Genomic DNA, 11565 nt, shown 5'->3' on the forward strand with positions numbered 1-11565 from the left:
TTTCTATCTAAATACTTTTCAGGCTTTGAGAGCCTAACTGTGCTTTTTTGGGGGGTAGCTCTTGTTAAATAAAGAATAAATACATGCCAAATTGATCACCAATTACTTGGAATAACCGATAGGATATTGAAAGTGTTACTACACAGTGATACTTTTGTCTACAAGACTTTACCATTTAAATGACATTTCCTAAGAGGGCTCATCTTCAACAAGTCAGTTAATGTATTCCTACAATTTCGAGGTACAGCAGTTAAATTTGATTGTATTCTATAACTGTTCTGTAGCAGTTATAGTTAATTGTATTCTCCCATTTTAATGATTGGGCTAAAGGCTTGGTAAATCAGATGAGGAAACCATTTTCTGAGAATAATTTAGTAAAGTGGAACCAACTCATGGAATCTCAGATAATACTTTGTATCCAGAAAGCGGTAATTCATGGAAATATCAATCCCATCACCTATTCACATGGTAAACTGGCAAGGTTAAGCCTTTTTATTGAAGGACTGAGGCTTTACTCAGCAGAGGCAGATGTACGTAGTTCTTACATAGATTTGTGAAATCTTCATGCCGAATATATTTACCAGAGTTGAACTGATGGTTTATTTTAGTCAACAAGCTACGATGTAGGAGTTACTTGAGGAGAAAATCATTGTACACATCGAAGTTTAGAGTTTGGGAACCCAAAGTATTTTTTATTGAATTTCATGATTATCTATCATTGTTTGCTTGTGGCCAGAGGAGTAGGGAAAGTGTTACGTGAACATGATCTGTATACAACCTAAAATATTAAATTTAAGTTCTTATAATGAGTCATTTAAAAAAAATGCTGTATAATAGTAACAGAATAAAGAGCCATTCAAATATGTAATTATGATACATTTGACAGTCTACCAGGTATAATGGAAGATTAGTTTGAATGTTTTTTTTTTTTTAAATATTATTGGCAATTCAGGTAAGAATTTTTTGGTTTTGTTTTTGTTTCCCTTGACTGAGATGCTGCTGTATCTGTACATGATGACTTTCCAGGTCTTTAGGCAGGGTCTATAAAGCAAGGTATTTACTTTAGTAATGAATTCATGTGGTTAATTTTAAATTGTTTACTAAAATCGGTGACAAATTTTTTGTTACTTTTCTGTTTACTAATGCTTTTCTTTTTATTTTTCTTTCAGCAAACAGTAGTGATAGTGAAGAACTTTCTGCTGGGGAAAGTGTAACTAAGACTCAGCCAGTCAAATCAGTTTCCACTGGAATGAAATCTCACAGTACCAAATCTCCTGCAAGGACACAGTCCCCAGGAAAATGTGGAAAGAATGGAGATAAGGATCCTGATCTCAAGGAACCCAGTAATCGATTACCCAAAGTTTACAAATGGAGTTTTCAGATGTGTAAGTGACATTTAGTAAACTGACAGTTAAGAGGAAGAAACTTCAGCCTGGTAACTCTTGAGGCTAATAACCCTGAAAAAGAGGCTGTAACCAAACTTGACACATCGTAACCAACTGCAGTGTAGAGAGCTTAGTTGGATCTTGATTTGAATGAACAAGTTCCTAAAAGAAAAATTTCAAGGCAATTCAGGCAAATACCAACATTAACTAGATATTTATGACAGGATGTTAGACATTTGAGACAAGATTTGCCATGAATTGCTAATCACTGAAGCTGGATGATGGTATGTGGGACTGCATTATTATTCTGTGTACTTTTGTTTATATGAGAAGTCTCCATAATAAAGACTTTTTGAAAAAGATTACCCCAGAGTTTCTCACATATGGAGATATTCTTAGGAAATTGAAAACTGCTTTTTAGATTTAGCTAAAATTTTCCTACAATTTAAAAGTTATACATAAAAAAAATGTTATACGTACTCATAAAAATCTAAAAAGAGGACAAAAGAGAAAAATTTATCCACAGCCCCGACATTCAAAACTATATTATGATTTTTACATTTTGGTGTCTTTCTAGTCTTATTTCTAAGTATGATTTTTAGTGATACTGTATATGAATGTTGAGTTTTTAGCATACGTGTTTAGGTCTTAAGGTTTTTAATTCTGCACATTCATTCATTCAACGGATACCATACGTGTATTATATACCAGTCATATATAGGCATAGCTTTGCTTTGCTTTGCTTGCTTGCTTTCCTTTTTTTTAAGATTTTTAAGTAATCTGTACACCCAATGTGGGGCTTGAAACCACTACCCGAGATCAAGAGTAGCTTGCTCAACTGACTAAGCCAGCCAGGCGCTCCTATATAGGCATAGCTTTTTATGTTCTAGGCTAGGAAAAAAAAAATCTCAGGGAAACAAATACCCACAAGCCTTATTTTTAGTTTATTTGAACTTTTTCTACAACCCTACTGTATGCTTTCTTTTATGTACTACAGTTTTGTTCAAAAATACATATTGATGAAAGTTTTAAATTCACAGCGGACCTGGAAAATATGACAAGTGCTGAACGTATCACAATTCTTCAAGAAAAACTTCAGGAAATCAGAAAACATTATCTGTCATTAAAATCTGAAGTAGCTTCCATTGATCGGAGGAGAAAGCGTTTAAAGAAGAAAGAGAGAGAAAGTAAGTATTGATCTTACTTAAAAAGCAGTTTATGACTGCATTTAGACTCATGTGAGTTTATGTCTATGTATCTTCGGGCAAGTTCTTTAATTGCTCTGCCTTATTTTCCTCATCTATAAAATGGAAAAAGTTTAAAGAAAAACAATTATCTCAAATCACAATGTTCACTTTCGTGGAGTTTACAATCTGCCTTAAAAAAAAAAAATGAGGTTTTGGATCGTGAACAGCACTGTGAAGAGAATGATGTTAAGGCAGGGATTGGATGGGCTGTGTTAGATTACCAGTGGTCAAGACATTTTCATTGAGACCTGAATGACCAGAGGAAGTTAAATCTGAGGGAAAAGAGTTCTCTTAGTCTGCCAGGGCTGCCATTAACAAAGTACCCCAGACTGGAGTCTTTTTTTTTTTTTTTAAAGATTTTATTTATTTATTTGAGACAGAGAGCCTGAGAGGGAGGAGGGTCAGAGGGAGAAGCAGACTCCCTGCCGAGCAGGGAGCCCGATGCGGGACTCGATCCCGGGACTCCAGGATCACGACCTGAGCCGAAGGCAGTCGCTTAACCAACTGAGCCACCCAGACGCCCCCCCAGACTGGAGTCTTAAACAACAGGAAATATATTGCTTATCTCCAAATACTGTCACAATGGAAGTTAGGGCTCCAACAGAGAAATTTAGAGAGACACAATTCAGTCCATAAGAGTCCTGGGCATAGAGAACAGCACGTATTCCCTAAGATAGAGTTTCTTAAACTTGGAACTATTGACATTTTAGGCCAGATAATTCTTTGCTGTGGGGGGCTGTTCTGTGCACTGTAGAATGGGTTAGCAGCATCCTTCATCCCTGGCCTCCCAACCCCTGGATGCCGCCCCCCCCACCCCCAACCTCAGGACAACCAAAAATGTCTCCAGACGTTTTTCAAATATCCTCTAGGGGGCAAAATCTCCCCAGATTGAGAACAGCTGCTCCAAGGAGGGGAGATACACTTGGTGCCTTTCAGGAGCAGAAAGAAAACCACTGTGGTGAAAGTGATAGAGACGGAAGTTAGGTAAGCAGAAGCATAGAGACGGAAGTTAGGTAAGCAGAAGCCAAATCATGTGGGGCCTTGTAGGGAAGGATGAAGGGTTCAGATTTTATTCTAAGTGAGATGGACAGCTATTTGAAAGTTTTAAACAGAATGAAAGTGACCTTTTCAAGAGCATTTACGTGAGCTGTGGAGATGGAGAAGCTGGATTAAAGCTGATTAAGTGGAGGAAGGGGTAGGGAAGCAGAGGAGGTAGAGAAGGTGACCCTAGGAGAAAGGGAACCCTAGGAAAATCTCAGGTTTTATAGTTTTGTAGTGAATGCAGAAAGCGGACATTAGGGGTGGGGGGAGGGAACAGTGTCATTTCTTTTTTTTTTTTTTAAGATTTTATTTATTTATTTGAGAGAGAGAATGAGAGACAGAGAGCACGAGAGGGGGGAGGGTCAGAGGGAGAAGCAGACCCCCTGCCGAGCAGGGAGCCCGATGCGGGACTCGATCCCGGAACTCCAGGATCATGACCTGAGCCGAAGGCAGTCGCTTAACCAACTGAGCCACCCAGGTGCCCCGACAGTGTCATTATGATTTTGCCTCCCCAACCCTCCTCTTTTGACACTGCTCCCATTCTCAGAAGCACGTTGATTTTCATTTTCTTTTTCTTCAGAGGAATGTTCTTCCTTCCCTCTCTTGCTGTTGTGATAAGTCCTATAACTCTCTCCACCTTTTGTCTAGGCTTTTTAATTTATGCACTGGCTGAAAGTCTGGGTTATGGAGTAATTTGAAAAGAAATTAAATGTTAATATATAGAAAGTATATACAGAAACATTCTGTCAAAGGAGGGGGATCATCAGGGTTCTATTTGATATATAACCATCTAAAAATAATTAAAAATCAATTATAATAAGCATACTATTTAAAGAGCTCCTTACTCTTAAAGTCATCCAAGCCTTTTTAGAGTGTTTTTTATGTAGTAAGAGGTCTATCCAGAAACTGCTCCTCTAAAACAGTGTTTCGTATATGTGGTCACCACAGATTCTCTATCGCAAGTGATTCTGATAAGTGGATGCTTTCTCTGGGGAGTTAGCATTAAAAGTCAGTTCCTAAATACTATTGAAGTATCAGTAGGAAGGGGCACCTGGGTGGCTCAGTCAGTTAAGTGTCTGCCTTCAGCTCAGCTTATGATTCCAGGGTCCTGAGATCTAACCCCACGTCGGGCTCCCTGCCCAGTGGAGAGCCTGCTTCTCCCTCTCCCTATGCCCTCCCATCCCCACGCTCGTGCTCTCTCTCTCTTGCTCTTTCTCAAATAAATTTAAAAAAAATATCAGTAGGAAAATGACTATCCTAGTTGTCAAAGAAAAGCCAAATATGATACTGTTCCTAGCCCCCCCTCCCAAAATGTATAACTGAAACCAGTGCTAGGAAAATAGAGTGAAATTCATATACATTGCTGGAAGCATTGGCACAATTATTTTGGAAAACAGTTTGACTATATATTTGGAGAACTAGCTAATTCGAGTTCTAAAATAGGTCTCAAGGAAAAATAGTAACCATAAAGAAGTTTGTTGTAATATTTATAATAACAGATAGAAATTATTTAAATTGTGATACATTACACTGAAGAAAAAGTAGACATTTAAAATTTTATTTAAGGGCGCCTGGGTGGCTCAGTCGTTAAGCGCCTGCCTTCAGCTCAGATCATGATCTCTAGGTCCTGGGATCCAGCCCCACATCTGGCTTCCTGCTCAGCAGGGAGTCTGCTTCTCTCTCTCTCTCTCTCTCTCTCCCCTCCCCTGCCCCTCCCCACCGATTGTTTCTCTCTTTCTCTTTCTCTCTCTCTGTCTCTCAAATAAATAAAATCTTAAAAGAAAATAGAAAAGGAAAAGAGGTATTTGTATATATATGGCTATGGAACAGTCTCATAAGATAGTTAACTGTTAAAAAAAAAAATCAAGAGTCAAACACTATACTGTGATGCTTCCACTTGTTTTTTTAAAGTAGAGTTGTAGCTACACATGTTAAATATGCATATCGTATCTCTAGCTTTGGAGATAACATTCCTCCAGAACAGGGGTTGGAAACATGTTCTGTAGAGGCAGATGATAAATATTTTGGGCTTTGTTGGCCAAGTGGTCTCTTTAGAACAACTTGACCCTGCCATTGTAGGTGTGAAATCTACCATAGGCAAGATGTAAGTACGTGGGCATGGCTGTGTTCCGATAAATTTTTCTTAACAGAAGCAGGTGTGCCAGATTTGGCCTGGGGGCAGTAATTTGCCAGCCCCTATTCTAGAGTTTTAAAGACTATGAAGCAACTGGTAACAATGGGGAAGCGTTATTTGGGGGACTTAGGAGGGTTTTTGATCAGAAGATTTGCTTTTCCACCTTATATTCCTGTAAAGAAGGAATTTCTTTTACCTTGTGCATGTATTCCTTAAAACTTTTTTTTTTTTTTTCCAAATACTGATTGATAGCAAGGAGAGAATTTCCCTGAGGAAAATAAGAAATGTGTCATTTGCTTTGTAAATGAAATGCAGGAAAATGCAGATCAGTTAGCCCTCCATTCTCATCACCATTTAAATTCCTAAGAAACTCCCAACACAGGAAGATGCAGGAATTAGGAGGGAAGCGGTTCTGGGTGGATTACAGATTTTTCCTATTGGATTCAAAGCTCTTTTTGACATTTGTTTCTGTTGTTACAGAAAGTCGATTCTCAGTTTTATTTCCATGTCTTAATAGACTGGGCCCATGATTTTTTTTCTTCCTAATTGATCCATGCAGGAGCAGCATTCCCTGATCTGTCCTTTTTCATTAACTCTGTAGTTTGGCATGGTGTAGCTACTTGAGATACACTAGTTTTTCCTCTCTTTACATTATGGTATTGTGACATACAGACCACTCTTGTTGTCAGCTAAATGATTTTAGACAACAGAATTTTAGTTGAGAGGACTGCTGTTTTCTTTCTTTCTATTGTTGTATATACGTTTATTAAGCCTTTGGTTTGGTCTTCCCTTTCTTCAGGTGCTGCTACATCCTCATCCTCTTCTTCCCCTTCATCCAGTTCCATAACAGCTGCTGTTATGTTAACTTTAGCTGAACCGTCAATGTCCAGCGCATCACAAAATGGAATGTCAGTTGAGTGCAGGTGACAGCAGGACTTGCTAAAGCACTTTGCACTTAATGGCTGTTGAGGGCCACGTCTTTTTTTATACTGCACAGTGGCACAAAAAAAAAATCAGACAAGCACTATTTTATATTTAAAAATTGTTTCTTGACAAGCTGACTTGGCACTTAAGTGCACTTTTTTTATGAAGAAAAAGTACAATGAACTGCTTTTCCTCAAGCAATAATTGTTTCCAACTTGTCTGGGAATTGTGTGTCTGGTAACTTGAAGGCCTTCCACTGTGGCAAATGGAGGCTTTTCACTGCCTGTAGAGACAATACAGTAAGCATAGTTAATTCGGTGGGCCAGAACATGTTAAGATAACTTACTGTATATGTATTCCCTTGTATTTTGTTAAAGCTGGAACATTTGATATTTTTCCATTTATTTATGAAAAAATATGAACCTATTTTCATTTGTACGAGCTAATTGTTTTTTAAAGCAAGTCACCTTAGGGTGGCTTTAATTGTATAAGTCAAGCACATGTAATAAATTCAAAACCTGCAGTTAACAGGATATTAGACATCAATCCTGGTAACCAAATATTAAAGATTCTCTTTAAAAAAGACTGAATATGTTTACAGGTTTGAATTAGGCTAAAAGGTCTTGCAGTGGCTTTTCATGCCCCTTCAAATTGGAATGGAACTACTGTACTTTGCCATTTTTCTATAAATCAGTATTTTTTTTTAATTTTGATATAATACATTGTGTGAAAAAAGAAAATGGCTAATAAACTGTATTAAATCTTAAACAATGTATAAAGATTGTACTTAGCCAGTTCAAAGTGTATATTTATTCATAATGAATTATAACAGTTATATTTTTGTGTTTTCTTGTAAATGTTTCTTTTTCCTTAAATACAGATAATTCATTTGTATTGCTTATTTTATTATGAGCTACAACAAGAGGATTTCAGGAACAAGTAAACTGTATTAGTATGGTTCAAGGTTGTTGATATGAACTGTCTCAAAAGGATGGTTGTTATTTTAAGTATAAATAGCTAATCGGGGTGGTAGGCCTATAAAAATTAAATGCCTTGTATAAAATCCAAAATGAACGCAAAATTGTTTTCACTTGTATTGACTTTATGTTGTATGATTCCAATCTCTGTTCTGTTTGGCACTTGTATTTAATTCTACACCTTTGTAAGACATTTGTATATTGCGATGTGTTCATTCAAGCTATTTAATACCTGGCACTGTTAATACACAGTACTTTACTGTACAGACTGTTTTACCGTTTTAATTGTAGTTCTGTGTACTTTTTTTGGATGGGGCTGGCATGTTTTGTTTTCTGGCAATACGACATGTGAGAATTTCGAAGCGTTTTGTTGTAGATGCTAACGTGTCAGAATCCTTTACATTCAACTTTTCTAAGAAAAGCATTTTCAGTCTTGTAGTGTGTGCTTACAGTAACTAATTTTGTTGAAAATGGTTTCAAGTTATTCAAATTTGTACAGGACTGTAAAGATTTGTTGACAGCAAAACGTTGAAGAAAAAGCTTATAGAATAAAAGCTATAAAGTATATATTAGGATCTGCAAACAATGAAGAATTATGTAATATATTGTACAAATATAAGCAAAGGCTCTGAAATAAAATGCCATAGTTTGTGAATCCTTGATTTTGTTTCTAAAAGATTAAGTAATTTTAGTTCATTTCTGTATATGATGACTGACTGAAACATACATCTCCAGCCTGTATTATCAGAAGGGGTTTAATTGACATACCAAAGAAGGGAAATATTATACCTATAAAAATTAAAAAGTCCATTAATCAGACACAGGATTTAGTAGGTATTTTTTATCTTTGTATGTACACTATAGACTATTTTGCTTGAGTCTGAACGTGAATATTTATGACTTGGAGGTTTGGCTAAAGAAAAAAAAATATTTTCTTTAACATGTGGAACCATTACCAGCAGCTTTTTTAATTTTTTCCTGTCTTGTAATTTCATTGCACTTTTACTTTCAGTGTACTCTGCCCCACTGCTCATTGGAATCATCTGGGCATTGTTAAAACAATAGTCAATACTTGTACTGTGCCCATGGTGGTGGTGCTAGCGGTGGGGCAGCTTTTGCCCCCCAAAAAGTCGTACTTAATTGGTCTAGGATGAAACTTGGATGTCGATCTTGTTTTAATGGTCTCCAGTGACTTTAATATGCATCTGAGTTGAGAACCACTGCTTTTCTCCCCATTTAAAAAAATCGGTAATTAGGTTTTTTGCCCCACTTAATGAACTTTCCACCAAGAGACAATCCTTTCTTAAAACAGTAATTTTTAAGGCCTAAAAAGCTCAAATGTATAGTTTTAAAGCACCTTTGGGATGACCCTTTATTTTTACAGAAATTTATTTAACTTCTAAGGGATGAGTTTTAAAATCTGTAGAACAGTGCTTCCCAAAATGAAGTTCTAGAATACTCGTTCCTGGAAATGCTTTGGGAGTTGTCAAATATATATGCCATATATAGCACTGTTTTTCCGCAGAGATTCCATTGTTAGCATATTAAAAACTGAGGAGGCCTGTGAAGAGATACCTGGCTAAACTTCCTTAACCCTACTGTTTTCAATCTTGCCTGATCATGAAACCTTGTTTCTCAAGGAACTACTGATACAACCGACTTTTTATGTTACAGAAACAGGGCTCTAGCAGAGAATGATTCCAAACTTTGTTGTAGTCAAGGTTTACACTCTTGAGCCTCTCTGCCTTCCTGCCCATTCTCCCTTCTTCCAGCTCCTCTGGAGAGTTTGAGAATTTCATGGTATTACCAGAATTTGACTTAAGTTTTCATCTGGTAACCCGAACTATGTTTTATCAACCTAGTTACAGTGTCTGGTAAAATTAAGAGGATATGTTTTTTGTAGTGTTCTCCAAAACTTTTTTTTCCTACTGAAATAACCTGAGAGTGAGGTCTTGTTAATTTTCCTAACCTGGGGAAACTGGGGAAGCTGAAGCAGCATACACAAGACCACTAACATTTTTTTTGTGTGTGTATTTTTTCTTTTTTTTTTTTTTAAGTAGGCTCTATGCCCAGTGTGGAGCCCAATGTAGGGCTTGAGCTTACGACCCTGAAATCAAGACCTGAGCTGAAATCAAGAGTTGGACACTTAATGGACTGGGACACCCAGGCGCCCCTTATCTGTACTTTCCTCTGAAAAGAGTCTTTATATTTTAAACTCTTCAAAGGGGTTAAGTGATCTCCAAACACTTAAAAACCAGTTCTGAACAGCAGTGGGGATCATTTTTTAACTCTCCAACCACAGCTTCTTTAATCCTATTTTCCTCTAGAAATGTGTGCTGCCTTTCATTCTTTGAGTCCATTTCTCCACCTTTCTTTTAATTTTAACCTACTCTTTAGGGATTTCTGGCTAACATCTTGATGGCTTTTGTGTATATTAGATGTGATACCCTGGAGGAATAGTTTCATGGTTTAGTTGTAGAAGTAATATACGTAAGACCTAATAAAATCTGTGCTAAACTGGATGGTCAGGGAAAACCAGTGCGTAAGAGTTTAAAGGAGAAGATGAAGGAGTATATGGGAATTGTGATGACAGATGTGAGGGTGACACAGAGGAGATGCAAACCTTGAAGTAACATTCAAGGGAGATTCATCTAGAAGTGGAATGTGTAGGCAAGAATGGAGAGGAAGAGTCAGGAAAAGCCAGATGTGATGAGGTGGCAGTGTTACAGATAAGAAAATGATTCTTGGAATAATGCTAGAGAGAGTAGGGAGGGAATGGGATTGGGACATTCTGAAGGAAAATGTAGGATTTCTTCATTGGACTGTATAGGATGGAGGGAGATGCTTGAATTGCAAATAGGGACAATTGGATTTGTCCATCTTTTGTGAAATACTGCAAGGTCACAATTAGGGGAAACCTAAATAAGACACTCAAAACAAAACCACGGCCAAGCAGGTGAATATTGTTTTTTTTTTTTTTATTTTTCTGATGTGGCCTATGAAAGGTCACCTATATTCTCAATGACTTCTGTTAAGCAGCTTTCAGAAAGATCTATTCTCAGAGTCAAAATTCAATCCGATTTTATACCAAAGTTCTGAATTCAATTATCTAATTATAATCTAATATTTATCTTTTATTACCTAAAAATCAATTTACCGACATCCACTAGGTACAACAAATATACAGAAATAGGATAAATAAGATACCCATTTATACATCTAGATAGAGTGTACATTAACACTAATGCAGTTTGATGAACTGGAAAAAATCTATTGCAAATAGCTGGGAAATTTTCGTGAGATATCAGAGCTGGACCTTGAAGGATGGGCATGATTTTGCAGGTGAAGATGAGTAAAGAGGAGGATAATTTTGGGTAAAGGAATAACAAAAGGTAAAGGAATAACAAGGAATAAAAGCCAGAATGTGCGGGTTTGGAGGGGGCGAGTCTGGAAGTTAGGCTGAGGAAATAGCAAGAGTTTTGAGTGCCAAGGATCTGGTAGAATAGGGCAGAGCAGGTTAGGGCTGAGGCCTCCACTGTCAAATTTCAGAAAAATTGCCAGAGCAATGCAAAGAATACCCACGTACGCTTCACACCGATTCACCAATTGTTTAATATTACGTAGCCGACATCCCTATAACTTCCTTTCTTGATAAGCCTCTCTCCCTCCTCATCAGTGATTCAGGGGTTTTGGACCTTGTTTTCCCTCCACTTGTACTGACTCCCCACACCCAGTCTGGCTGATTCTTACTTATACTTAAGGCCTCGAGTACTCTCGAAGACTTCCTTCACTCCCGAGGTCCAACCCGGTGCCGGAAACCCTGCCCCAACTCGCCGGAAGTCTCCGGCTCCCACGCA

At 37.4% G+C, this 11565-nt stretch overlaps 1 protein-coding gene across 4 annotated transcripts in view; it reads left to right on the top strand.

Annotated features, from left to right (window-relative positions):
* Positions 1-8363, top strand: part of ARID4B (AT-rich interaction domain 4B) — a 145870-nt gene extending 137507 nt beyond the window's left edge. For 3 of the 4 annotated variants that reach the window (XM_045877800.3, XM_064594604.1, XM_045877799.3), the window contains 3 exons: positions 1170-1385; positions 2426-2572; positions 6607-8363. In XM_045877800.3, coding sequence (XP_045733756.1) covers positions 1170-1385; positions 2426-2572; positions 6607-6734 — 491 coding nt within the window. In that variant the 3' untranslated portion in view covers positions 6735-8363. Of the gene's footprint in view, positions 1-1169; positions 1386-2425; positions 2573-6606 lie in introns of those variants that run through there. The other variant, XM_064594605.1, reaches the window with a different exon arrangement.
* The last annotated feature ends 3202 nt before the right edge of the window (positions 8364-11565 follow it).

The sequence above is a fragment of the Mirounga angustirostris genome, unplaced genomic scaffold, assembly GCF_029215605.1.
Source record: "Mirounga angustirostris isolate CCGP_5_RB_7025 unplaced genomic scaffold, mMirAng1.0.hap1 SCAF_6, whole genome shotgun sequence".
Classification (NCBI taxonomy): domain Eukaryota; kingdom Metazoa; phylum Chordata; class Mammalia; order Carnivora; family Phocidae; genus Mirounga; species Mirounga angustirostris.